This window comes from Ahaetulla prasina, chromosome 3, assembly GCF_028640845.1.
Source record: "Ahaetulla prasina isolate Xishuangbanna chromosome 3, ASM2864084v1, whole genome shotgun sequence".
Classification (NCBI taxonomy): domain Eukaryota; kingdom Metazoa; phylum Chordata; class Lepidosauria; order Squamata; family Colubridae; genus Ahaetulla; species Ahaetulla prasina.
Window position 1 is genome coordinate 141,344,743 of NC_080541.1, and position 27,654 is coordinate 141,372,396.

A 27,654-nucleotide genomic window follows, 5' to 3' on the forward strand; every position below is an offset into this window, starting at 1 on the left:
AAAAACGTGCTGAAAAACTCGGCTTATACTCGAGTATATACGGTAATTACATTTGGGTGCATAAGAACTCCATACTGCAGATTCAGCCCTGCGGTGGCATAACAAATAGTTGTAGCTGTGTCACCGTGTGGGGAGAATATTGTATTTGCATGATTTCCATCATGACAAGAATAATTTTTTTTAAAAAATGTGGCTTTGCTGTTTCTACAAGCTTTTTCTCAGAAAAAAAGGCAGATAAATAGCAAATCTGCATTTGGATTAAATGTCAATTTTAGTGTTTCATTTGGTTTTCAACCAAGGATGGGGTTACGCAAGATTAACCTAACACAAATCTTCTGTGTGGTCTCTGTGCATTCTTTGACCTTCTCTCCCTGTCATCTCTTAGTTCTGAATTAGAGGCCATATTAAAAAAAGTTGAAAATATGTTTTGGACGGTTTAGGCCAGAGGTCTGTCTAGTCCTGAATTAATCTAATGTCCCATTGCAAGTCAACAGCAGCTGCCGTTATAACCTCCGTTCCCCCAGGAGAATTGTCACACCCCTCAGGAGAAAGAGAAAATTATTGCTATTCTCTTATTAATATTCAAAGGCACTATCTCTTCTGTGAAAAAAGAACACCCTATAAATGTAAATGGATGAAATTAACGATCCATTCGATATACACCTGTGGCCAAAAGAATTGGTACCCATCCACTTTCACCCCCAAAGAATCCCCATTAGCCTTGAAATAAGTTGAAACTGAGCTAAGTAAATGGCTACCAACATTCTTAGTCCAGGGGTCTCCAACCCTGGCAACTTTAAGACTTGTGGACTTCAACTCCCAAAGTTCCTCAGCCAGCAAAGCTGGCTGAGGAACTCTGGGAGTTGAAGTCCATAAGTCTTAAAGTTGCCAAGGTTGGAGACCCCTGCTTTAGTCAGTCGAGCATAGAGCTGACACCTTGCTTTTAATGTGTGGTTAAACACAGGGGTCCCCAACATCCAGTCTGTGGACCAGCACCAGGCTACGGCATGCCAGAAACCGGGCCACACAAACAAGCGAAACCCCATTCGCGGGAGTCAGGCAGCACAAGAAACCACGCCCCCCTCCAGGACGTGGAACGACCTCTCTCCACAAAACTGGTCCCTGGTGCACCAAAGATTTAGGGCCGCTGATTTAACATACAGGTAGCCCTCAATTTACAACAGTTTATTTAGTGACCGTTCAAAGTTACAACGGCACTGAAAAAAGTGACTTAGCATCAGTTTTCACATGACAGTTGCAGCATCCCTATGATCCTGTGATCAAAATTCAGATGCTTGGCAAGTGACTCACATTGATGATGGTTGACAGCGTCCCAGGATCACAGGATTCCCTTTTGCGGCCTTCTATCAAGCAAAGTCAAGCCAGATTCAGTTAACTTGACTAATTTGCTGGACTAGTTTGACTAATTTAACAACTGCAGTGATTCGCTTAACAACTGTGGCAAGAAAGGTCTTAAAATGGGATGAACTCACTTAACAAGTGTATGATCACAGAAATTTTGGGCTCGATTGTGGTCATACGTTGAGGACTACCTGTATTTTATATATATAATAATTCTTTGGAGAGAAGTGGGTGAGAAAATCCAGAGAAGGGGTCCATGGCTACAGATATTTCCTGTTCACTGCCCATCTCGACCTTCCTTCATATTTGTGTCTACCAAATAACCAATGGGATTAAAGAGGTTGATGTGGCAAGGAAAAGGGCTGTCCCTTCCAGTTTGTTAATGTATTTTTCCTCCCCTCCCTCACCCTGCAATCCAGTAAGTGGTACATCCCATTTTCTCTCTTAAAAGTGTTTTCTTTCTACTGTGCAAACATGGCAGCAAATTGATCAGGGCAAAGAGAACAAAGAATTGAACAAAAATTTAGAAGCAGGGGTGAAATACTCCCGGTTCGGACCGGATTGCGCGATCCAGGAGCGATGGCGGTGGGTGGTTCGGAGAACCGGTAGCAATAATCCCTGCCCCCCCCCCGCCCATGCCCAGCTCAGCCGCGCGATCATCTAAGGGGTTTTTTTTTTACTTTTAAAAGAAAAATGCTTTAAAAGTAAAAAAAAAAAAGCCTTTGATGATCGCAGGTCAGCTGGGTGCTAGCCAAAAAATGGGGGGGGAGAGTCCGTTTTTCCTCCCAGCAGGCTTCCCTGAAGTTTCCCTGAAGCCTGCTGGGAGGAAAAACGGACTCCCACACCCCGTTTTTCAAAGCCTGCTGGAAGAGGATACGGACTTCCCACGCCCCTCCACCCCGTTTTTCGGTTTGTCTAGCAAGCCTGCTGGAAGGGAAAACGGGGTGTTGGGGGGTTCGTTTTTGAGAGAGAGAGAGAAAGAAAGGAGGCAAGGGAGGGAGGGAGGGAGGGAGGGAGGAGTACAAACCTGGCACTAGACGCAGCTTCAGAGGATAATCCAGGGCTGGAAGGGACCTGGAGATCATCTAGTCCAACCCTGCTCCAGCAGGACATTGCTAGCGAGTTTCTGTTGTTTGATCCCCCAATCACATAGCCACGCTCACCTAGTCACATGAACCCCCCACCAAGCCACGCCCACAGAACCAGTAGCAAAAAAAATTAGATTTCACCTCTGTTTAGAAGGTTCTGGAAACCATACCTGGACTACTTGAGTTAGGGGGGTGGGGCAGGTGTGGTAGTCACATTAACCTTTGCAGGTCCTGATTTATAGCTGTATATGAGTCTCTGATTGCATAAACAAATGCAGATTAAAAAAGAAAAACAATGTAAAACAACTTTTAGATTTCAATTAGAAATGTAGACAAGAAGTCTCAAAAAATTGAGAGTAGAAAATTTCTGCAGAAGATTTCATTTTCTTGCAGAGATTTTTGGGTGACATTCCCATAAATTCTCGTGTACAAAAAAAAATCCTAGAATTTTGTGTGTTCATATTTTCCTTCTGTTACACCGTGGCAGGTCACAAAAATGCTACATAAGGAACATTTTTCTTCTGATGCATATTGTAAGCAGGTAGTAATAATACATTTATTTATGGGGTCCTTGATGCTCTCTGGGCTTGGTTATTTGCTTGCAGATGTTTCATTTTATAACCAGGTAACATCATCATCACTGTTCAACCCTGAGCTACAAATATTTTCTTCTAGTGATACATTTATTTGTAAACAGGTGAACAATGGATGCTGTGAGCTTTACTTTTCATTGTAGAAATTCAAAGTAACTGCTGCATCTAATGCAGCTAATAACAATTTGCACATAATAAGCCGGGGTTCCATGTTTGTCTGTATGTATATATGCTGAATCCAAAATCATTCGAAGATGGTTTTCAAAGGCTCCTTATATTTCAGTTTTCAACTAAAAAAAAAAACAACCCAATGCTGAATCTTGAATTTTGAGAATGAGCTCAAGAAATCTAAGGCATCACTTAGATCCCAAAAAATTATCATGTATGTATCCTAATATCCAAGCGAAATGTTGGAGGTGTGATTGTGATGACGCTACATATTTTCATATTTGGTGGACTTGCAAGAAAATTAAGGTCTTTTGGATAAGAATTTGGTGGATTATTCAAAATGTACTGAAGAAGAAGATAAAGTTCCTGCCACAATTTTTCCTTTTGGGAATTATAACGGATTGTACAGGGATTGAGACTAAATTGATTCTGAATTTAATAACAGCAGCAAGACTGTTGATTGGACAATACTGGAAGAAAGAAGAGATACCTACAATAGAAGAATGGATACTGAAAGTTACTAATTTGGCTGAGATGGCTAAAATCTCAGCTTTTTTAAAAGACAATACGCAGGAAAGATATTTAATTGAATGGAAAAATGGATTGATTATCTACAAAATAGATATCAGATTAAGAAATATCAGATTGCCTTTGAATAATTAGAAAGTTATTTTATGTAATGGGAGGGGTTGGGAGATGAAAAGCTTTGGATGTGGTTATTTGGATTGGAAGGAAAATTTTATTCTATGTTTGGTTTATGTATAACAATACCTTGTGATTGACCCGGGAAGCCGGGGGGGGGGAGGGAGGGGGGAAGGGGATTTTTTGGGAGGGAGGGGGGGAAAAAGGGGGGGAAATGTTTTTGTTTTTTAAAACTCTTTCAATAAAAAAAAAAAAGAAATCTAAGGCATTTGTACAATGTGCACTGTGCAGACTCGGGCATGGTTTTTGGATGTTTCTGCTTTTATTTTAAATAAGGAGAGCAAACCTAATACATTATAAGGTATGTTAGTAACTCACCAATAACTTGACAAAGAAGATTTGGTGATTTTTTTTTCTTATTTGAACAAATATTGCTTCTTTCATTCTCTAAAGAACTGACATTTTAGTGGGTGCAGCAGGCAAATGTAAAGGCGCCTTTCATTTTTTTTAAAAAAATCACAAATCTTATTACAACCTTTAAACTGGGAACTTATGTATAAAATATTATGTACATAAAAATAAGTGTATACATCTGAGTAAAAATAACATAGAGCCAGCCTGGTGTAGTAGTTAAGGCATCAGGCTAGAAACTAAGAGACAATTGCCTCCTTCCTAGGACTGAAAGTGACTGGCCCAGGGTAACCTAGCTGGCTTTATGCCCAAAGCAGGACTAGAATCAGAGGTGGGTTTCAGCAGGTCTGACCAGTTCTGGAGAACCGGTAGCGGAAATTTTGAGTAGTTCAGAGAACCAGTGGTAAAAATGTTGACTGGCCCCATCCCCATCTATTCTCTGCTTCCCAAGTCCCAGCTGATCAGGAGGAAATGGGGATGGGAACCTTCCCCTGGAGTGGGGAGGGAATGGAGATTTTACAGTATTCTTCCCCTTCCACCCCCACCAAGTCATGCCATGCCCACAAAGCCACGCCCACAGATCCAGTAGTAAAAAAAATTGAAACCCACCACTGACTAGAATTCATAACCGGAATAGCTCAGGCTGTTAGAGCCTGTTATTAGAACACAGTAGCCTGCAATTACTGCAGGTTCAAGCCCGGCCCAAGGTTGACTCAGCCTTCCATCCTTTATAAGGTAGGTAAAATGAGGACCCAGATTGTTGGGGGGGCAATAAGTTGACTTTGTAAAAATATACAAATAGAATGAGACTATTGCCTTATACACTGTAAGCCTCCCTGAGTCTTCGGAGAAGGGCGGGATATAAATGTAAATAAATAAAAAAAAACAATAACCTTCTGGTTTCTACCTTGATGCCTTAACCACTAGATCAAATAAATTAGTACCAGGGTCTGGCACTCACACAAACCAAAGCAAGCCATCTCTAACTATAAGGCAGCATTTATTCATGATGGTAGTTCAAGAACGGCTTTTTTAAACTGGACAGCTTACAGGGTTATTAACACTTTGTAAAGTTTAATACAAATGAAGCCATTTTAATACAAATGTGAAAACCCTAAAGGAATCGAGAAGCAATGTTAGCAAGAAGACCTTGCAAGTTGCAGGGATAAAACATGCTCTTTTTGAATAGAGAAATCTCAGTCTTCACTGAATAACACTGGCCTAATAGGAGAGATATGCACTCTGAGATAAGGAGGTCTGCATCTACACCTCAAGATGAACCCTTATAAGTATATATATAAGGGGGTCAAGCTATTTTCTAAAGCACCTGAAGGCCAGACAAGGAATAATGGATGGAAACTGAACAAGGAGAGATTCAATCTGGAAATATCTGACATTTTCTGACAGTGAGAAAAATCAACCAATGCAACAGCTTGCCTTCGGAAGTTGTGGGACCTTCATCACTGGAAGTTTTCAAGAAGAGACTGGACTACCATCTGTCAGAAATGGTGTAGGGTTTCCTGCTTGGGCAGGGGGGTTGGACTAGATGACCTACAAGGTCCCTTCCAACTCTGTTAATCTGTATGCACCTAATCTACTGGGATCCTGTTAATTTGCCAGATATGCATCCTATAGTTGGGTTGTGCAAAACCCAACCAGTTAGGTTTTTGATAATTTATTTCAAGTTGTTCTTTTAGACAAAAGGAAGCCAATACCCTAAATTCCCTTCTCATTCCCAAATCAATTTTGAGATCCAGCCTGATAGCAATAACACTTAGACTTCTATACCACTTCATAGTGCTTTTACAGCCCTCTCTAAGTGGTTTACAGAGTCAGCATATTGCCCCCAACAATCTGGATCCTCATTTTACCCACCTCGGAAGGATGAAAGGCTGAGTCAACCTTGAGCTGGTGAGATTTGAACTGCTGAACTACAGCTAGCAGTCAGCTGAAGTAGCCTGCAGTGCTGCACTCTAACCACTGTGCCATCGTGGCTCTTTTGCCTGATGCCTTGTGACTTCATCGACACATTTATGGTTGGGTTGGGTTGATTTCTTGGTAACAATCCAGAACTGATATGCTATTGTCTTAGGTCTGCAATTCTTTTCACTTTTTTTTAAACTCCCCAGTCTTATCTACAGCCCTGGGGCTTCCTGGCGATCTCCCATCCAAGTACTAACCAAACCTAATCCTGCTTAGCTTTTTCAACATCAGTTAAGGTCAGCTGGGTGCTGCTGAATATGAAAATCAAAGGCTTACGTTTCAATACCTCCACAAGCAAAAGCTGGGGATGCAGAAACTGAATAAAAGAAACTTGAACTTAATAATATCACTAGACTGGTAAAAGAGCCTAAAATTGGCAGAAGAAGGGAGTGATTTTGAAGCCCAGAAGCTATTTTGCCTTTTGGACTAACTTTCTTTGCAGGGGTTTTCTAGTCATGGAGTTGTTGATGTTGGCAGAAACACGTGAAGTCAATTATAGCAAAACAAAAATACTTCAGAACTGTACCATCAAAGAGATGGTGCACCTCTGAGAAGCTGCACTCACACATGAAACATCACCGAGAATTGCCTATTGTCTGAATAACAGCAAGAATTTTTGTTTGTCCACTGTTTCAAGTCTTTTGCAAGCATCAATAAATTCCAGGTCAGCATCCTTGCTTCATTTTCTTCTCTTTCCTATTAAAAATCCCATTTAGAGCAATTCATTGGTTCAGAACTGGGGGATTTTGAATGGGCAAAAAATAGAAATTAAATTGGGTGTAGTGCAAGATTTTCTTGCACTTGAATACTTGGCATGACCCAATATTGCATTACTATATTTGCTGTTTAAAAATAGCAGCAATCAACTGAAGTTGCCAGTGGAATCCTGCCTTTTTGTCATTATTCTGCAAAGGACAGAGCCACACTACAGATTGAAATTGAAATACTTTCCCATTATTAAGGTTGTCCTCCATGTGTGTTCAGAATACAGGCAATATAATAGATAGGGGCAAGCCTCATACACACTGCCTGCATATTGAAGCTCAGGTCTGCAATATAGCAATAGCAATAGACTTATATACCGCTTCACAGTGCTTTACAGCCCTCTCTGAGCAGTTTACAGAGTCAGCATATTGCCTCCAACAATATGAATCCGCCTTTTGCAAAAGGATGGAAGTTTGAGTCAACCTTGAGCCGGTGAGAATCGAACTGCTGGCAGCAGCAGTCAGCAGAAGTAGCCTGCAGTACTGCATTCTAACCACTGAGCCGCCATGTGCCCACAATATGTGCCCATGAGTCCAGTGGTGGGCTGCAACCTGTTTTAACAACTGATTAAGAACTCAGTTCTTAATTAAGTTCTTCTGAGGAAGAACTGATAAAGAAAATCTTAGATTGTGCCAAGATGGACAAATTAACAAAAGAAATTAAAGAAAAGGAAGATACAGAATATTATGTAATATGGGATAAATGGTACAAGTGGCTGGAGACTAGAAAAAATGAATAGTGATGAAAGGAGAGAAACAATAAGTGCAAGATGTATGTAAGATAGTGTATAAAATGTACAAATTTAATATTATAAGTGATAGGAATTATAGAGTAATAAGAGATAAATGATAAAGAAGGATATAACTATTATAAAGAGAATTGGGAGAAAATGTAAATATTAGGAGATCACCGCTACGAAAACAGTTGTTAAAAGGGAATGTATGTTATGTGTTTTGTGTTTGTTACGTTGTGTTGTGTTATAAATAAAAAACTTATTAAAAAAAAAACCAACCGGTTCTGTGAGCGCATGCTTTGTGCATGCGCGCAGCGTTCAAAATACAGCAATTTGAAGCTCAGCTGCTTACCTTCTATGGCAGCCATGGTAAGTAGAAGAGCGGAGGCGCGGAAATCAGCTGTGCCGCGCAAATCAGCTGAGCCAGAAAGAAGGAAATATAGAACAGGGTAGGTCATCTGGGGCCAGCTGGTCATCAGAACTACCAATTCTCTACAACATTCCGAACCGGCTGCAGCCCATTACTGCATAAGTCCCTTCCCATCATGTATTTCAAAACAAAGATGGCTGTGCGGGGGGGGAGAGGGACAGCTTGCTGCTATCCATTGTTCATGCTTTTCTTAAATGGAGAAGAAAAAGCAAAAGAATATGGTTGAATATGATTTCCTTCTTTCCTTTGATTCTTGAGAACTCTATGGTTTTTTCAAGCAAGCCTCAGCACTGTTGCCAGATTATAATGTTGCCATCAAAGAGCTCCAGTGCTTAATTTTGTCTTTCCATTTTCATTGTAACTCAAAGGTCTTCCAGGTCTTGTTGAACCACAGCTCCCATCTTTCTTCGCTATTGGAGAAGCAAGGTTGACATTGCTGGAACCACACTCTGACTGCATTTAGAGGCTGACATTTCCCCACTTCTCCTTAACAGTACAGAGAAGAGGGCACGTTGACCTTCCGTGCCTCTTATTAAATAACCCTTAACGATATAAAAAGTAAATGCTACTTCCATGCTAATGCAAGCAATGCAGAACTTTAAAATTTATTAATAAATTGTTGAGAGCTCTAAATCTGTCCACTGGCATCAAAGCACACCCATTCAAAATCCAAAGCACGAAAATATTCTCCTCCTTTTTGATTTCATCTGAGAATCAGTTTTCCATCCAAATGTATTGGGTCTTTGTTTTGGTTTGGTTTGGTTTTCTAAATTGATCCCAGAACTTGACATCTTCAGTAATCTTTGCTATTCGTTACCTGGGATTTTCTGTTGGCAATTCTATTAGGCAAAGCAACCTTTCTCAAAAAAAAAAAAAATCTTGTCTAACTTCCATTGGATTTTTTTTCCCTGACATTTTGCCAAATTCTAGAGAGTCTTCAAGAAGACGTCTGATGCTGTCTACCTGCTTCACAATGTCCAGGTTTGAGTGCCCATGTGGCCTCAACTTTTGGTTTTACTTGATAGTATAAGTTTATTTGTCTTGCTGCTAATGTAGCTTTATGCTTTATCAGAGGGAATACATATCTCAGTTTTCTTCTCCTCCTTTTTTTCTTTTCTCATTGTTACCAACTTAAGCATTGCCTGTTTTTCTCTCCCCCAGATCTGAATCTGATTTTGGCTGGCTGTCACTTGATATCTTTCTCCCTTTCCCACTCTCCCTGGGACAGGTTTTCCGCATTTTCTTTCACTTGGTCCCTTATCTCTTCAGCTTTAACAAGAATCACTCCATTTTCTGGAAAAAGTCAGGCTTTATTTTAGCTACACTCTGTGCTGTTTGGACTTATATGACATTTCCCATCTGGTATTTCTATTTTTTAATGGAAACATTCCAATTCGGAAGTCATCTAATGGACAGATAGCAAGAGATTGCCTTAGGAGAGAAGGCAGCATTTGAGAAAGTGGTAGTTAGGGAAAAAATACCTTTTTAAAGATCAAGGGTCAATCTCAGTAGGGCTGGGATTCATTATTCTTCTTCCATATTTTTGCTTTTCAATGGACAGTTCAAATATTATTTAATGTTTTAAATCTGTTTGAAGCTTCAATTGTCAAAATGACCGTAAAAACGGTCATGGAATCTGTAACATAGAATTTGCCATTTGATGATCATAGAAAATTTCAGAGGACCTCTGTGATCTGGTGAAACACATTGGCCACTCTCCTTCTGGGACTAAATCATTCTCTTCTCTTCTATTAATCACATCCTATTTCCTGAGAGCCTGAATGCCTAGAAAACCTCACTATTGACCCAAAACATAGCCATCCAAAGTCACGCACCCATCTATTCACTAAAAAAAGAGTCTGCTTCCCCATCGTTTTCCCACCATGCGGCTTTGATTTTTAATGTTTTGAAGCAAAAATCTTCGGCCACAAACATGAAAAAGTAGGTTTCAAGGGTAGAAAGAGATCTGCCCCAGGCAAGCACATTAATGGCATCCAGCTTTCTTTTGATATATGGAGTTCGTATTCAACGTTTGTCTTTAAAGGGCGTGTGGTTCAGACAGAAAATGTGGTAGGCAATTCACTTCCAATTTGTAAATGATGCCTGTGGATTTGGCAGCAAAATGAAAGCAAGAAGCTGCCAGCCACAATGGCTGCCTTACCATAGGCTCCGCAGGCAGAGCAGTGTGCAGAGCAAGGGTCCAGCCACACGTCTGGAAAGTAGCTCCACACGTTTCATAAGAAGCTGCATGTTATTGAAGCTCAGAAAGAACCTTGGCTGTGATGTGGGGCATTTTCAGATAATATTTTTTTTAGTAAAAGTTTTACAAAGAGCACAAAAACTAACACAAAACTAATGAAGAGTAAAAGCAGGAAAGAAAGAAAGGAGAGAGGAGGGAGGGGGAAGCTAAAAGTACAGAAAGAAAAAAGGAAAGGCAAGAGAGAAAAAAGCTTGTGATTTTCCTTTGCAGCTGTAGGAATTTAGCACCCACCCCCCTCCTAGAAGAATGAAATATTTTAGAAAATATTTAAAAAGGCAGAATATATTTCCTTGGATGAGAAATGGAGAAACATGTTTTAAAGACAAAGCAGCTCCCTGCAACTTCCTGCCACCCCCCACCTTTGTCAATGGGCCATCATCTGCATCATAATAGAACCCATTTAGCAACTGAAACTCACCACATGGCACCTGGGAAGGTTACATCAGCCAGCAAGGCTAGCTAAGACCCCAACCCCCTGGGAGTCTGACAGCCAATCAGGGTACTCTTCTTGTGCCCCAGAAAGTTCAAAACTCAGAAAAAGCATAAAGCCAGGGAGCACAAAGGATCTCAGCCCCTTTTCTGTTCAGGAACTCAAGCCATGTGATCCTGACCACCATTAAACCATCTTTCCAAGCAGCCTCCATGTTTCCAGTGTCTTTGTCCCCACTTGGAACTGAACCCAGATGGATATTTCTTCCAACACAGCAAATATACGTATAGTCACAAAGTTACCGTGATTACAAAATGGCATGGTATTGCAGTGGTATGTGGGAACGTCCTTGGGAGACAAGCCGAAGAGCCACAGACTAGATGAGGGTCAAACAGGTATCAACTCAACCAGGAGTGAGCTTCAAAAATTTTAGCAAGGGGTTCTCCGCCCAGTTGCTGGGTGGCCGTGGCCATGGTGAGTATGCCCTAGTCGACCACCTGCATCATGGCGGGGGGGGCATTTTTGCCCTCCCTGGCCTCTGGAGGCTTTCCTCAAGTCTCCAGGAGGGTTAAAATGGCCTCCCCCAGACTCCAGAGGCCTGTTTCCGGCCTTCTTGAACTTCCTGTAGGCCCATTTTTCACCCTCCCTGAGCCTCCACACATGCTCTGCACTTATCTGCATTCAAAATGGGCCGTGTGGGAACTCCTGGGAGGGGCAGGGTGGGGTGGTTGGGCCAGCCAGGAGTGAGATTTGGAGTTTTCCAAACTGCACAGAATCTTAGCTAGAGGTTCCCTCAAACTCCTGCAAACCCCCAGGAGCCCATCCCTGAACTCAGCTCACAGGTGGAATGTGGGTGGCAAGTTTCTCAGAAGGGACCCTGTCAAATTTCTTGAATTGTAAAGGTAGGGAGGGGAAGATGTACTTTCAGACTTGCAAGATTCCATGAATCTAACTTTACAATAAATTTGGAACTAGTATTTCAGGGTGTGTTTCTTGTCTGGATGAAAACTAATCAAGGAGAGAAGCAACCTAGAACAAAGGAGAAATTTCCTGAGAGTTAGAACAATTAATCAGTGGAACAGGTTGACTTCAGGAAATAGTGTGCTTCCTTTGGATCACATGAGACCATGTCCTACACCGCTGTAGCATTTGGCTGTGCCTGGAAAACAATGCTTGTCTTGTAGCATTCTCCTGATTTGCATCGTGATATTATTATTATTACAGGGACGCGGTGGCTCAGGCGCTAGGACGTTGAGCTTGTCGATCAAAAAGTCGGCAGTTCAGCGGTTCGAATCCCTAGTGCTGCCGTGTAACGAGGTGAGCTCCCATTACTTGTCCCGGCTTCTGCCAATCTAGCAGTTCGAAAGCACATAAAAAATGCAAGTGGAAAAAATAAGGAAAATCTTTGGGGGGAAAGTAACAGTGTTCCGTGCGCTTTTGGCATTGAGTCATGCCGGCCACATGACCACGAAGACGTCTTCGGACAGCGCTGGCTCTTCGGCTTTGAAACGGAGATGAGCACCGCTCCCTAGAGTCGGCAATGACTAGCACATATGTGCGAGGGGAACCTTTACATTATTATTATTATTATTATTATTATTATTATTATTATTATTATTATTATTATTATTATCATTATCATTATCATTATCATTATCATTATTATTATTTTGCAGGGTAATGCTTATTAGATAAAGGCATGGATCCAAATTCATTATTGTCACCATCTCATTAATTAAGAAAAGCTGTATTTGTCCAAGAACAAGAGTGGCATCTAATCTGCTAGTCAGATGCTCTATTCATGTGCATTGAGAAATGCAGCATTTTGCTGAGGTCTTTAAAAACGGGTAACAATCCAAGAACTGACATATGCCAAACGATCCCTCTGTGCTTGATTTAAATGCTTTGGGAAAGAAAGATGAGAGCACTTTTAAAAATGAGGTTACAAGCAGTGTTCTTCTTTCACAGGTTCAGAATATGTCTCAGTCCATTGAAGTTTTAAATCTACGAACTCAAAGGGACTTCCAGTATGTTTTGAGAATGGAAACACAAATGAAGGGACTGAAGGCTAAGTTCCGACAAATTGAAGATGACCGGAAGACCTTAATGACCAAACATTTTCAAGTAGGCATTCCCATCTTTTAATTTTCTGTAACTATTGTCCTGACTGACTGACAGAAGCATTATTGGGAAAGGCAGTATGAGGCGGGTTAGATATCAACCTAAAATACTTGATAGTAAATTCAGGGTTAGGGAACACTTGTTTTGAAAAGGATCTATCTTTTGCTCTATGCTGTTTCATTCTGATGGGTAAGTTATCATTAATTACTGCAAAAAAATGTGAAGATATTCTATGCCACTTCCTTCATGATGGAATTCCTACCAGAAGAGAAGAGGTAGGTAGGTAGCTAGGGAGGGAGGGAGGGAAGGAGGGAGGGAGGGAGGGAGGAAGGAAGGAAGGAAGGAAGGAAGGAAGGAAGGAAGGAAGGAAGGAAGGAAGGAAGGAAGGAAGGAAGGAAGGAAGGAAGGAAGGAAGGACATGTATGGCCAGCTTCCACTGATGATAACTGAATCATTCAGGAGATTAAATAATAAAATTATATTGGAATGATATTCATGTAAATTCTAATACATATCGAAGATTGGACTATTATCATTCCTATGTTTTATTAGTAGGATTATTTGAGTTAATATTTTTAATTTGGCATCTAGATATTGGGGTTAGATATTTATTTAATTGAGGATTACATCAGAGGCATCCACATGGGGAACAAAGGAGAGTAAATTGATTGAGTTACATAAATGCTGATCAATTACAGGGGGAAAGATGCAACTCTTCAGGGAAATATGCAAGTATGGGTAAGTTCTTCTGAAATCAAATTTTGAAGAGTGGGAAAAATAAATATTCCTGACAATAAAGAACAGAAACAGTATATTCTTGACCCAGGGAACTTAATGAACCTCAAAGCAATTTCTCAGAAATAAGAGCCTCAGTCTATCAGCCATCGTGTGCAAGGAGGGGGCGGGGGGGAGGTCACGAGTACACATGCCCACAGCCATAATTCTTTGTGCCCCACCCCCATGTGCAGGACCCCCCATTCCCCCTACTCCTGGCACACGATGGCCCGATAGGCCCGTTTTTCTTTCTCACCTGGCTCCAGAACCTTTCTAGGAGTCTGGGGAGGACGAAAACAGCCCATTTGCCAACTTCCAGTGGGACCGGAAGGCCCGTTTTTTGCTGTCCCCAGCCTCCAAGGCCTCTCTAGGAGTCTGGGGAGGGCGAAAACAGCCTTCCTCACCCCCTGGAGGTCCTCTGGAGGCCAGAAACGGCCCTTTGCCAACTTCCAGTGGGACTGAGAGGCTCTGAAGTCAGGTGAGAGAGAAAAATGGGCCTTCCCCACCACTGCCCAAGGCCCTCCGGAGGCAGGAAACAGCCTGTTTCCCTACTTCTGGTGGGCCCAGAAGGCGGAGCTGAGCTTGTGTGCCCACTGATATGGCTACGCATGCCACCTGTAGCACGCGTGCCATAAGTTTGCCATCATGGGTCTATAGATTCCTCTCGGCAGTTGCTGCCTCAGTTCCATAGAAGATGAGCAGAGAATGATGCTGCCGCTCTGCCACTTTCTGTGTCTTTGACCAAACACACAGACTGAGCCAGACCTTGCTTTAGACAAAGGACTGTGGCTGCCTCGGGCACCAAACAAGAGGAGGAGCAGGCAGTTGTGTTGGATGACAAACCTGGCTGGCCAACCAAACTGGTCAATGCTTGTTCAGTTCTCCTAAAGCCCTCAAGTGTAGGGAGAATGGTCCCTTCTTCCCAGGCTTGAAAGAAGTCCCCAATCACTAGATCTGGAGCATAGATATGATCTCTGCCTCCAAAAGGAAATATCTTTGCCCTGGACCTGCAGATCATCTGGCAGTCTTATTATTCCTTCTCTTTTGCTCCATCCACAGCAGTATTAGTAGAAAGCCTTCTCTGAGGTCACAACTAGGTTAATTCACGCAGGAAGGGAAGCTAACCAGAAACTCTCCCTTTGAGCTATTCAAGAAAGGTTCAGGATGGTGTCAATGCACAATATCTTCACATAGGTAATAGGGTCACTCCTGGCTCTGTTGTGGTTATTGTCATCATTGGTCTTAATAACAAACCTGTCCAGGGTTGTTCACGTATTTTCATTGACCGCACAGAATGTCAGTAAGCAGCTGCTCAGTCCTAGCTGTCTGTCAAGGCAAGTTGCCTGTTAGAACACAGTAACCTTTTTAGAGACCTGATATTTGGATTGGCCGGGCTAACTGATTTGATATGATACTTCAACTGGCATTTTGAAAGGGATTGCAAGGCGGTGAGGCTACAGAGTAATTTAAAAGGTCAGCATAATGGATCATCTGCTTTCTTTCAGAGCAGCAATTTGCAAGAATTCAGGCCATGTATTTCATGCATTGAGACAAAGGAACAGGGAGAAAACAGGCTTTGCATGCCTAAATGCTCTGGTCCATTCCGTAACAGCTCCATATTTACCGATGCTGTTAAAATGCAGTGAATTCATTCATTCCTATCACTTTCTCTGGTTCAGCTCTCATTGACCTTTTTAAACAACTGTAGATAAAGCCACCAGTCACAGGACTGGCAATGTGAATATTGCAGAGCAGAAGCATGGTCCAGCAGTTGAAGTATGTGGATTGACTCGACAATTTTTTCAATGAGAGGTGGTATCATTTTTTTTTCAGATTCTGTAAAGGGAAGTAAGATATATTCCTTCTTTTTTTCATACCCCTTAATACAGTTTTCCTTTCCTGTGGACATTCTGAAATGGCAAAGGACCTGAACAATTTGCCTTTTAGATTAGGCACACATTACAGGAAACCTGTTTTCAAATGCATCATTATTCCTCGTCTTATATGTTCGTTCCATAAAATACCCAGCTCCTTTTTGATGTTGATAGCTCTGTTACAGAGACAAACCATCCTTTATTCTCTATCCCATATACCAGAAAAGCTACCCTATTTTTCGGAGTATAAGATGCACCGGAGTATTAGATGCACCTTAGTTTTTGGGGAGGAAAATAAGAAAAAAGCTGATTGGCAGGTGGATCGGCCTCCCGGAATACCCCCAATCAGCTGTTCCCACAGGTGAATTTTAGGAACAGGTTCCTTGGTTGTGAGCTCTATGCCTTGCTTTTTTTTTCTGCCTTTGAAACTCTGTTTCAGAAAAAAACTTTTTTCTGCCTCTGAAAGCCTCCAAAACAGAACTTCAGGGAAAAAAAAAGCCTCTGAAACTCTGTTTGGGAGCTTCTTTTCTGAAGCTCTGTTTGGGGGCTTCTTTTCTGAAGCTTCTTTCAGCCTTTGAAACCTCCATTTGAGAAACTGGGTTAAGGTTAGGGTTAATAATAATAATAATAATAATAATATTTTAATTTGTATACCGCCCTTCTCCCGAAGGACTCAGGGCGGTGCACAGCCAAAATAAAATACAAAAAGAACAATACATATAATATTAAGAACAACCCCTTAAAAAACCTATTCAATTGGCCAAAAATTTAAAATACAATAACACCCTATAAAATTTACAAAAATTAAAACCCATAAAAGCAAATTAAAAAATTTTAACATCAAGCCAGTCCAGCTAAACGGAATAAATAGGTTTTAAGTTCGCGGCGAAAGGTCCGAAGGTCGGATAGTTGACGAAGTCCAGGGGGAAGTTTGTTCCACAGGGTAGGAGCCCCCACAGAGAAGGCCCTCCCCCTGGGGGCCGCCAGTCGACATTGCTTGGCTGATGGCACCCTAAGGAGTCCCTCTCTGTGAGAACGCACCGATCGCTGGGAGATAGAAGATGGCAGTAGACGGTCCCGTAAATATCCTGGTCCTAAGCCATGGAGCACTTTGAAGGTAGTCACCAATACCTTGAAGCGCACCCGGAAGACAACAGGCAGCCAGTGCAGTCTGCGCAGGATGGGTGTTACATGGGAGCTCTGAACCGCTCCCTCTATCACCCGTGCAGCTGCATTCTGGACTAACTGGAGTCTCCGGGTGCTCTTCAAGGGGAGCCCCATGTAGAGAGCATTGCAATAGTCCAAGCGAGAGGTCACAAGAGCATGAGTGACCGTGCATAGGCCATCCCGGTCCAGGAAGGGGTGCAACTGGCGAATCAGGTGAACCTGATAAAAAGCTGTCCTGGAGACGGTCATCAAATGGTCTTCGAAAGACAACCACCCATCCAGGAGAACGCCCAAGTTGCGCACCCTTTCCATCGGGGCTAATGACTCGCCCCCAACAATCAGCCGCGGCTGCAGCTGACTGTACCGGGGTGCCAGCATCCACAGCCACTCCGTCTTGGAGGGATTAAGCTTGAGCTTGTTCCTCCCCATCCAGACCCATACGGCTTCCAGACACCGGGACAGTACTTCAATAGCTTCATTGGGGTGGCCTGGGGTGGAAAAGTACAGCTGCGTATCATCAGCGTACAGTTGGTATCTCACCCCAAAACCACTGATGATCTCGCCCAGCGGCTTCATATAGATGTTGAACAGGAGAGGCGAGAGAATCGATCCCTGCGGCACCCCACACATGAGGCGCCTCGGGGTCGATCTCTGCCCCCCTGTCAACACCGTCTGCGTCCGGTCAGAGAGGTAGGAGGAGAACCACCGATAAACGGTGCCTCCCACTCCCAGACCCTCCAACCGGCGCAGCAAGATACCATGGTCGATGGTATCGAAAGCCGCTGAGAGATCTAATAGGACCAGGGCAGAGGAGTAACCCTTATCCCTGGCCCTCCAGAGATCATCCACCAACGCGACCAAAGCCGTATCCGGGCTGGAAGCCGGACTGGAATGGGTCTAGATAGATGGTTTCATCCAGGTACTGGGGTAATTGACATGCCACCGCACTCTCTACAACCTTCGCCGTAAAACAAAGGTTGGAGACTGGACGGTAATTTCCTAAAACAGCTGGGTCCAGGGAAGGCTTCTTGAGGAGAGGTCTCATCACCGCCTCTTTCAAGGCGGCAGGAAGGACCCCCTCCCGCAAAGAAGCATTTGTAATCCCCCGGAACCAGCCTCATGTTACCTCCTGCATGGCCAGCACCAACCAGGAGGGACACGGGTCCAGTAAACATGTGGTGGCATTCAACCTTCCCAGTAACCTGTCCATGTCCTTGGGAGTCACAGGGTCAAAACTATCCCAAACGGTCTCAACAAGACGAGTCTCGAAACTCTCGCCTGGATCTACCCAATTTTGATCCAATTCTTCCCGAAGCTGAACTATTTTATCATATAGATAACCATTAAACTCCTCGGCATGCCCTTGTAATGGGTCCTCCCGCCCCTCCTTTTGAAGGAGAGAGCGGGTAACCCGAAACAGGGCGGCCGGGCGGTTATCTGCCGACGCAATGAGGGAGGAAACGTAAGAACGCTTCGCTTCCCTCAATGCCACTAGGTAGGTCTTACTATAGGACCTAACTAGTGTCCGGTCAGCCTCAGAACGGCTGGATCTCCAGGCACTCTCTAGGCGTCTTCTCCGGCGTTTCATCTCCCTCAGCTCCTCGGAGAACCAAGGAGCTGGTTGAGACCTGCGCCGGGTCAGAGAGGTAGGAGGAGAACCACCGATAAACGGTGCCTCCCACTCCCAGACCCTCCAACCGCGCAGCAAGATACCATGGTCGATGGTATCAAAGCCGCTGAGAGATCTAATAGGACCAGGGCAGAGGAGTAACCCTTATCCCTGGCCTCCAGAGATCATCCACCAACGCGACCAAAGCTGTCTCCGTACTGTATCCGGGCTGGAAGCCGGACTGGAATGGGTCTAGATAGATGGTTTCATCCAGGTACTGGGGTAATTGACATGCCACCGCACTCTCTACAACCTTCGCCAGAAACAAAGGTTGGAGACTGGACAGTAATTTCCTAAAACAGCTGGGTCCAGGGAAGGCTTCTTGAGGAGAGGTCTCACCACCGCCTCTTTCAAGGCAGCGGGAAAGACCCCCTCCCACAAAGAAGCATTTGTAATCCCCCGGAGCCAGCCTCGTGTCACCTCCTGCGTGGCCAGCACCAACCAGGAGGGGCACGGGTCCAGTAAACATGTGGTGGCATTCAACCTTCCCAGTAACCTGTCCATGTCCTCGGGAGTCACAGGGTCAAAACTATCCCAAACGGTCTCAACAAGACGAGTCTCGAAACTCTCGCCTGGATCTACCCAATTTTGATCCAATCCATCCCGAAGCTGAACGATTTTATCGTATAGATAACCATTAAACTCCTCGGCACGCCCTTGTAATGGGTCCTCCCGCCCCTCCTGTTGAAGGAGAGAGCGGGTAACCCGAAACAGGGCGGCCGGGCGGTTATCTGCCGACGCAATGAGGGAGGAAACGTAAGAACGCTTCGCTTCCCTCAATGCCACTAGGTAGGTCCTACTATAGGACCTAACTAGTGTCCGGTCAGCCTCAGAACGGCTGGATCTCCAGGCACTCTCTAGGCGTCTTCTCCGGCGTTTCATCTCCCTCAGCTCCTCGGAGAACCAAGGAGCTGGTTGAGACCTGCGCCGGGTCAGAGGCCGCAAAGGCACGACACGGTCCAAAGCTCCAGCCGCGGCCTGTTCCCAGGCCGTGACTAGTTCTTCAGTCGTGTCACAGGCCAGGTTCTCGGGAAACGGCCCAAGCTCCGTCAGGAACCTCTCTGGGTCCATCAGATGCCTGGGATGGAACCAACGCATTGGTTTCGTCTCCCTGCGGTGGTGAGTAGCGGTCCGAAAGTCCAGACGAAGAAGAGAATGATCTGACCATGACAAAGGCTCAATAACTAAATCATTTAAAATCAGATCATTCGCCCCCTGGCCAGAGACAAAAATCAAATCTAGAGTGCCTCCCCCGATGTGGGTAGGGCCGCCCACTAATTGAGTCAGGTCCATGGCCGTCATGGAAGCCATGAACTCCCGAGCCGTCGAGGATGCCACGCCAGCTGATGGCAAGTTGAAATCCCCCATGACCAACAGTCTAGGGGTTTCAACTGCCAACCCGGCCAACAACTCCAACAGCTCGGGCAGGGCTGTTGTCACGCAGCAAGGAGCCAGGTACGTGATCAACAAGCCCACCTGAGTCCTACGACCCCACTTCACATAGAGGGATTCACAACCAGCTATCTGAGGCACAGTGGTCTCCCTCGGTTCCAGGCTTTCATTAATAATAACCGCCACCCCGCCACCCCTACCTTGGGCCCTCGGCTGATGGAATGCTCGGAAACCTGGTGGGCACATCTCCACTAGGGGAACCCCCCCTTCCGTGCCCAACCAGGTCTCCGTAATGCCCATAACGTCCGTGGTCCCCTCCTGAATTAGATCTGAGATCAGGGGGGCTTTGTTAACCACGGACCTTGCATTGCATAACATCAGCCGGAGGCCCAAGTCCCGAGTACTCTGGCCACCCGGGGAACGGGAAGAAGCAGGGGGGCCGGAGCACGCGATCGCTCTTAAATAGCGAGGGCGTACTCCCAAAACCTGATGTGCCCCCCCCCTTCCGCCATATCTGCCTCTCCCACTTACCGTGTCAATAGCACAACCCTGATAAGCTGGAACGAAACCCTCCCACCTCCCTCAGACCTAACTTAACGCCGTGAACGCACATTGGACTTGGCTTCCTCCCCGACGGGTTTCCCTCCCCACCCATTCCCCTTCCCCCTGCCAACCCAGACCCGTCAATTTCCATCCTCCCCATAAAATTCCCATTAAAGCTTCCCTTAAAAAATCGGTTAAAACAGTTAATTAAAAATCCCCTAAGCCTCCTATTCTTGGCATGCCACCTCTCGGGGTTCCAAAACCCGTCCTCAAGATGGGCCCTCGATAACATAGAGGGCCAAACCCACGAGAGAGGGGAATCTCGCAGGGCAAGAAGGGCAAGAAGGTCAGCCGCTGAGAATGTCCGCATAGTAGGGTTAGGATTTTCACCCTCTTTTTGGGGGGGAAAGGGTGCATCTTATACTCCAAAAAATACGGTATTTCTGTATTCCCTGACAAAGAGCAGATTCCCAAATGGTGTACGTAATACTGTAAATATCTTACAGTAGTGGCCAAAATTGTGGAAACCTTTTGGGAAAAGTGTATTTTTGAGGTTTGATGGCTAATAACACCCTTTTTTTTTTTTTTTTGGAGTTTCAAGATAATCATATTCCACTGCTGGAATGGCCTGAGAATAGCCCAGATCTTAACCTAATTGAAAATCTATGGAGCCCACTAAAGAAATTTGCTAGTCAGAAGCAACCCAGCAATAAAACTCAGTTAATGGAAGCAGTCATTCAATCTTGGTTTCACATTATAACAGCTGCAGAACTAAAAGGCTTGGTTGACTCCTGGGAAGACATTGTAAGGCCGTAATTCATGCTAAAGGTTACCCAACTACTGTATTTTTTGGAGTATAAGATGCAACAGACTATAAGACGCACCTACCTTTTTTGGTGAGGAAAACAAGAAAAAGAAATCTGCCTCTGCCTCCCAGCAATTTTGCCTCGTTACAGCAAACAGCCTGCTTTACTTTCATTTTCGTTTTCAGCATAGCTTGATTAGCACACAAAAAAATAAATCTGCTCCCAGCAATTTACCTCCTTGCAGCAAGCAGCAGAGTCCCCTCGCAGCAATAGGCAATGGCAATTCCTGCAGCCTGAAACAGCTGAGAGTCGGGAGGCCGATCAACTAGTGCTGATTAGGCTATGCTGAAAGTGAAATGGGCTGTTTCTTCTTGCTGCTTCCTGTAAGGAGGTAAATTGCTGGGAGGCAGAGGCCAAAGTGTGGGGGCCAATGGGTGGGAGGGGCTACATTTGGTGTATAAGACGTACCCAAATTTTCACCCCCTTTTAGGTGGGAAAAAGGTGCGCCTTATATGCCGAAAAATAGGGTAAGTATTAACTGACATGATAATTTTTGTATATCTCATTTTATCTATGGTGATAATTTTTGTATATCTTATGTTTTCTAAGTGTTTCACTTTCCTTCTTTGTACTGTAACTACTATTCTAATAGCAAATCCTTCATAAAAGTTATTGCATTACATTCTTGATTTTTCCATTGATATATAATGTTAAGGTACTACTCCAAAAAAAAGTGGTGTTATTAGCTAGTTTTAGAAAATACACTTTTCCTAAAAGATTTCCACAATTTTGACCACTACTGTAAATATAGGACAAAATGCAATCATGGCTGTAATAATACAGCAGCAGTCCCAGAATTTATTTTTATTTATTGTGAGCCCTTCTTTTCTGATTATGTAAGTACTCCATCAATTTGAACAAAGTACATATCTCATCTTTCTTTTCAGAAAGTTTTCAAAAAGCTCCCAAGTGTCAACATTCCACATGTTCCAAAGCTGTATTGAATCAGTAAATATTTTGCTTTTTGCAGTACCGCAATAGAAAGTGAAGGGTCCTTGGTGGTCTCTGAGCTTGGTTGTTTTCTTGCAGATGTTTCATTCCCAACCTAGATAACATAATGAGTGCTAGCACTACGATGCACACCAGCACTGATGATGTTCTCTAGTTTGGATAATGAAACATCTGCAAGAAAACAGCCAAGCTCAGAGCGCACCAAGGACCCCTCATTTCAACCATGAGCTACAAGCTCCTTTATTGAGTATTGTCTTCCTGATTGGTTGTAGTAGCCAGCTGAAACTAAATAGGAAAAGGATATTCTGGTACCAACTTGTCTAGGAATTTGTAAACAAGAGCATAAATATGGCCCTATTTCATCAAACTCCTAGCCCATCTAATCCAGCAGTCTTTTCTTACAGTGGTCAACCAGCTGGACAGAGAAGCCAATCAGTCTCTCATTAAATGGCCTTCAAGAGGCAGTCATATTGCCATCAAGGCTAATAGCCATTGATCCCCATAACTTCCATGAGTTGATCCACCTCTTTTTTGAAACCAGCCAAGTTTAGCCAACATCGCATTTCATGATAGGTTAATAAGAAGGCCAATTCAGCAGCAAATCAGCAGCCGTTCTTTTCAGCAGGGTTAGAAGACTGGAAAACTGCAATCCCTCTAGTGGCATCTGGAGAACAGGAGGCAAAAATTGTTCAACACCGATCTGCATCTTGTAAATAAAATCACATTACCAGCCTGCACTGCTTGTTTGTTTCCAACCAGAGACAAGCACCTCCACTTCTCCTCCAGGAGCTCGCTAAATTGTGGGCTACAGCTTGGTTTCTATACTAAACCGACATCTGTCGTGCCACTGTCTGACTTCTGCCGCTGCTTGTGGCAGGATGCCACATGGCTCGTCATGCCGGTGCCACCGCTCATGGCAGAAGATGGTGTGGTGTGGTGTGCTGTTGCATGCACGAGCGGCAGCACTGGCGCCATGTGGCATCTGGCCACGAGCAGCCGCAGAAGTCAGGCAGCAGCGTGACAGGTGTTGGGGTGTGGGAGGAAATTTGAAATCGAAATTCTGGTCCCAACTGCCATTGTAACCCAAAGATAATATCTATAGGAATAGATCCATATCTTTCATGTTCAATTTTTTTTTAAAGATATAAGATTAAACACATTACTGTATGGAGATACCCTAACTTATTCCAGAAAGAATAGTCTGAGAATGAGATAAAAATCTATAAATCTTGCCTTTTATCTGTACAAACATTCTGAAAAGCATATTGAAGCCAACATTGCAAAAAAATTTTCATTGACTTATGTAGTGGTGGTACCGCATTCATAAATTAAGTTCTCTGGAACAGAAAGAGAATTTAATGTCCATTTGCAAAGGTCTGAGTTTATGATACTCTCTCTAATAAAACACTCTCCCAATTCATCCTTTCCAAACCATTCTTGCTCAAAATTTCTGGGCAGCTAAAGTAAATGGGGTTTGGTTTTTTTCCTCTCATGAGTATAAAATTAGAAGTTGCAAAGGGAGCTTAGTTTCCTCTAATGCATTCATTATAATAACATTTCTGCTTGTAATTTAGCACTGCAATTTCAGTCTTTCTAAATTAGGTGTGTGAAATACATCTACTTTGGCTTTACCTTTGGACTCCCCACTGATGCTAATGTCTCCCAAATGAATTTTAGAAAATAGATTTTATTAAGGTAAAGAGGTAAATACAATTAATTTAAATGTGCTTTTAACACAGTCACCACTATCAGTATATGATATGATGCAGTGCTAACCACCCTCATAAAGGTAAATCTCCTCAGGGAGTACAATACTGATTTTACAATATCTGCTTATTTTAAAAGTGGGCAAAAGCCGTTTAAAGTAATTTAGGGGCCTTGGAAAGAGATCTATACAATATGGCCAATTCTGAAGTTAATCTGATTTAACTTCCTCCTCAGAATTAGAATACAATTTGGAAAATGGAACTCATGACTTTGGACCGTATACATTCTTTGGCAAGAGACAGTGATAAAATTTGCAGTTTAAGAAGCTCCTAGGACTTTCAGGAGCAGTTCCTTGAAAGGGAAAGGGAGTTTTGTAAGGAATACTGATGCCTTTTCCCACATCACTGCAGCTGTTTACTGAATCTGAGCTGAAAGCGATTTGTCATTATTATTTTTTCTCTCTTTCTCATAAAGCTTTCTATTATCCTTATTGGACAGGATGCCATGAAAATAATGGTGCCTCCAGAGTTTTTGAATTAGACTAGTCCCAGTAGGTTGCAGTCTAGTTTATGTATGTGCTCACACGACATTGTCCAGCCCCAGACTGGAAAAATGAGACTGAACCACATAGAAATAAGGGGAAAACAAGAGAACTCACAATCCTCCAACGTGCTATATGATTTGATGACAAGGACGTCTCTGATATGAAAGGAGAAAGTCAATAGCTGAAAAAACCCCTCCTTCCCTTCCTTCCTTTGTCTACCATGACAGTTTCTGTACAATTCAATAGCTTCTTTCATAAAAGTCACCTTTCGTTAGGTGAAAGTATGTACAGGCAAGAGATGAAATCAGTCTTTGATACAAAGAGATACCCAACATCACATATATCCTGTAGCCAATCCTTGGGTGCTTATTCCTGCAAAAACCGAAGATCAGCTCACCGAATTAACTGTTTTAATAACTGGTTTTTGGCTGTATTTCTCTTTTTTGGGGCAACAACCAGCATTTTGCTGGAGATGCAAAGTACAAGCTGCCCTTTTGAGCTATAAACCAAAGCACATTGGATTGATAATAAAAACTTAAATGCCTGTGGTTGACTAACAGAGAGATAATGATAGAATAGTTTAGAGCAGGGGTCTCCAACCTTGGCAACTTGAAGCCTGGCGGACTTCAAGTTCCAGAATTCCCCAGCCAGCTTTGCTGGCTGGGAAATTCTGGAAGCTGAAGTCCGCCAGGCTTCAAGTTGCCAAGGTTGGAGATCCTTGGTTTAGAGTGTTCTCATGGTGGACAGCCACATCTAGCCCACAAAACTCTTGCCCTCCCATACCAAAACCCTTCTAAATATTCTCATCGAGCCATAACTTTTAGCATGATCAAATTCTTATACATATATATAAGGAGTATTTATATAATATATATGGAGTACTATAATATATATGGAGTACATAATATATATGGAGTACTATTAACTGGATTTAGTTAATGGCATTTAAAAGTGAATTCAATCATATCTAACTTGGGTTTTTTTTTTCCTGATTTTGCCAACCTTTTTTGTTGTGCAGACTCAGGTTTGCTACTCAACAGCACAGTGTTGACCTTAGCACAAAAAAAGTTGTGCATTCTGACTTAAGGAATTGTAAGACAGGTCACATTAGATAGAATTCAGCTCTCGCTCCAGGTTCCCTACTTCTGGTACGTCATCATTCCAAGTGATGGGGCCAAAAATGAATCTGTCACTCATGGTGGGTTTTGATCTTATTGTAGCCCATATCCTTTTTCATTTCAGGGGCAACCACAAGGGAGGCAAAAAAGGTAAAAACAGCAGGCATATGAAAAAAGGGTGGGCCTTTCATTACAAAGTCACAACCTCTATCTGCTTTATTTCTCTCTAAATATTTGGATCCCAAAGGAGGAATTTCTTTCTTCTTCTCCCCATCCTCTCTCAAAAACATGACTTCTATGTTTTATTTTAGATTTTGTTGAAAATGGTATGCTCTTTTCCCCTCAGTAGAAGCTTTACATGAAATAAGAGTAAAATTGAACATAACAGATAAGAGTGTGTTTTGCTGGTTTTACCTAATTCCGTATTATAGTTTTGCTCTTTCAGATGTATCTCAGATCTCCCAGCATCTAGCCTAAACAAGAATGTTCAAGTGCTCCTCAGATCATTAGCCCTAACCCGTTCAAAGTGTTTAGTTGCTGCTTTCCATGCTTTTGAAATATCCTGTTGTGGAAATCCCATCCAATTCCCACTCCCTTAAAATGTAGCTATAACAACAGCACAGAGATGCTGTTTTAATTATAAATGCTAGCCATAAAATCCTCCATAGATATTAACAGTGATAAAGAGATTTCATTCAGTAATCCCAAGGCGGTCCTTCTAATGAATGCTAATTTTGCACCCATAAAATGAGTTCTGTAAGCAGTGTCATTGACAGATGTAAAAGCACTGGGACTGAGGTTCATAACACACTCATTCTCTAGCAACTCAATTCGAAATACAATTTCAAAAAGCACAACAGCAGCTGAAGCTGACAAGAATTAGTTACATCGAGCCAAAACAGAACAGTGTGAATATTCCTGAAGCACTTCTCAAAAACATTTTCAAAATGATTGATGAAGCTCATTAAGTGCAGGTTTATAATGCCACCACACACAAACACACCCCAAATTATAAAGCACCAGCAAAATAGCTATGGGATATTTTGAAGACTACTTTTAATGGCAGTTGAGAAGTAGGAATTAATCCAGAAAATTGAAAAATCAAAATGCTTTATTAGTAAACCGAGCTACATGCTTGACTGCAAAGCTCTTTCTCGTTGTGCGCTGTTTTAAAGATGCAGTTCTTCTATCTTTTGTCTTACTTTGGTAGAATGGCAATTGCAACACTGGCATAAGTAATCAGTCATGTGAAAAAAGTCCTAGTAGTATAACACAAATATAGGAATAAGTGTCAATTATTAAGCAGGCAAAAACAGTCTATTTCTGATCAGGCAAATTGTTCTTAAAATGCTTTGGATTTTATAGTAGTGGAAAAGACTTGATTTAAAAGAAAGTGATTTATTTTAAGTAAGATAAAAATCGAGTACTTCATATGTTCCACTACTCCAAGCTTGAAGCCATTTATTGTTAGCTCCCTAACTGTCTCACGGACAGTAATCATCGTTTTCATACCAGGATCAATAAAAACCACAAGAGTAGATGTGAAAATAAGCCTAACAGGATCTCATTAAGGAATTTAGAAGACAGGGCACTTTTTATACTTCCCCAATGCACACTTGACTGCTTTTTCACAGGAATTGAAGGAAAAGATGGATGATCTTCTACCACTGATACCAGTTCTGGAGCAGTACAAAACGGATGCCAAGTTAATCACCCAGTTTAAAGAGGAGATTAGAAACCTGTCTTCAGTACTTACTGGAATCCAAGAGGAAATTGGCGCTTACGATTATGAGGAGCTACATCAACGAGTCCTCAGTTTGGAAACCAGACTTCGAGATTGCATGAAAAAACTGAGTAAGTTCACCCTTTCATTCCTCGTCGCTGTCTTCATATCTGCTTTGCTGAAGAGTTTGAAACCCTTCCGTGCCTCCATGTCCTATAATATATTTTATATTATTTATTTGATTTGTATGGCCACCCACCTGATCTAAGTCATTTTGGGCAGATCATGGCGATTTAAAGGCAACACTGAAAACAAACTAAATTGATCTGTAAAACTGTCA

The 27,654-nt window shown here is 42.9% G+C and overlaps 1 protein-coding gene across 1 annotated transcript in view; it reads left to right on the plus strand.

The window, feature by feature from the left end:
- Positions 1–27,654, plus strand: part of OLFM3 (olfactomedin 3) — a 208,956-nt gene that overhangs the window by 164,858 nt on the left and 16,444 nt on the right. The window contains exons 3-4 of the mRNA XM_058178506.1: positions 12,834–12,989; positions 27,226–27,445. Coding sequence (XP_058034489.1) covers positions 12,834–12,989; positions 27,226–27,445 — 376 coding nt within the window. The remainder of the gene's footprint in view (positions 1–12,833; positions 12,990–27,225; positions 27,446–27,654) is intronic.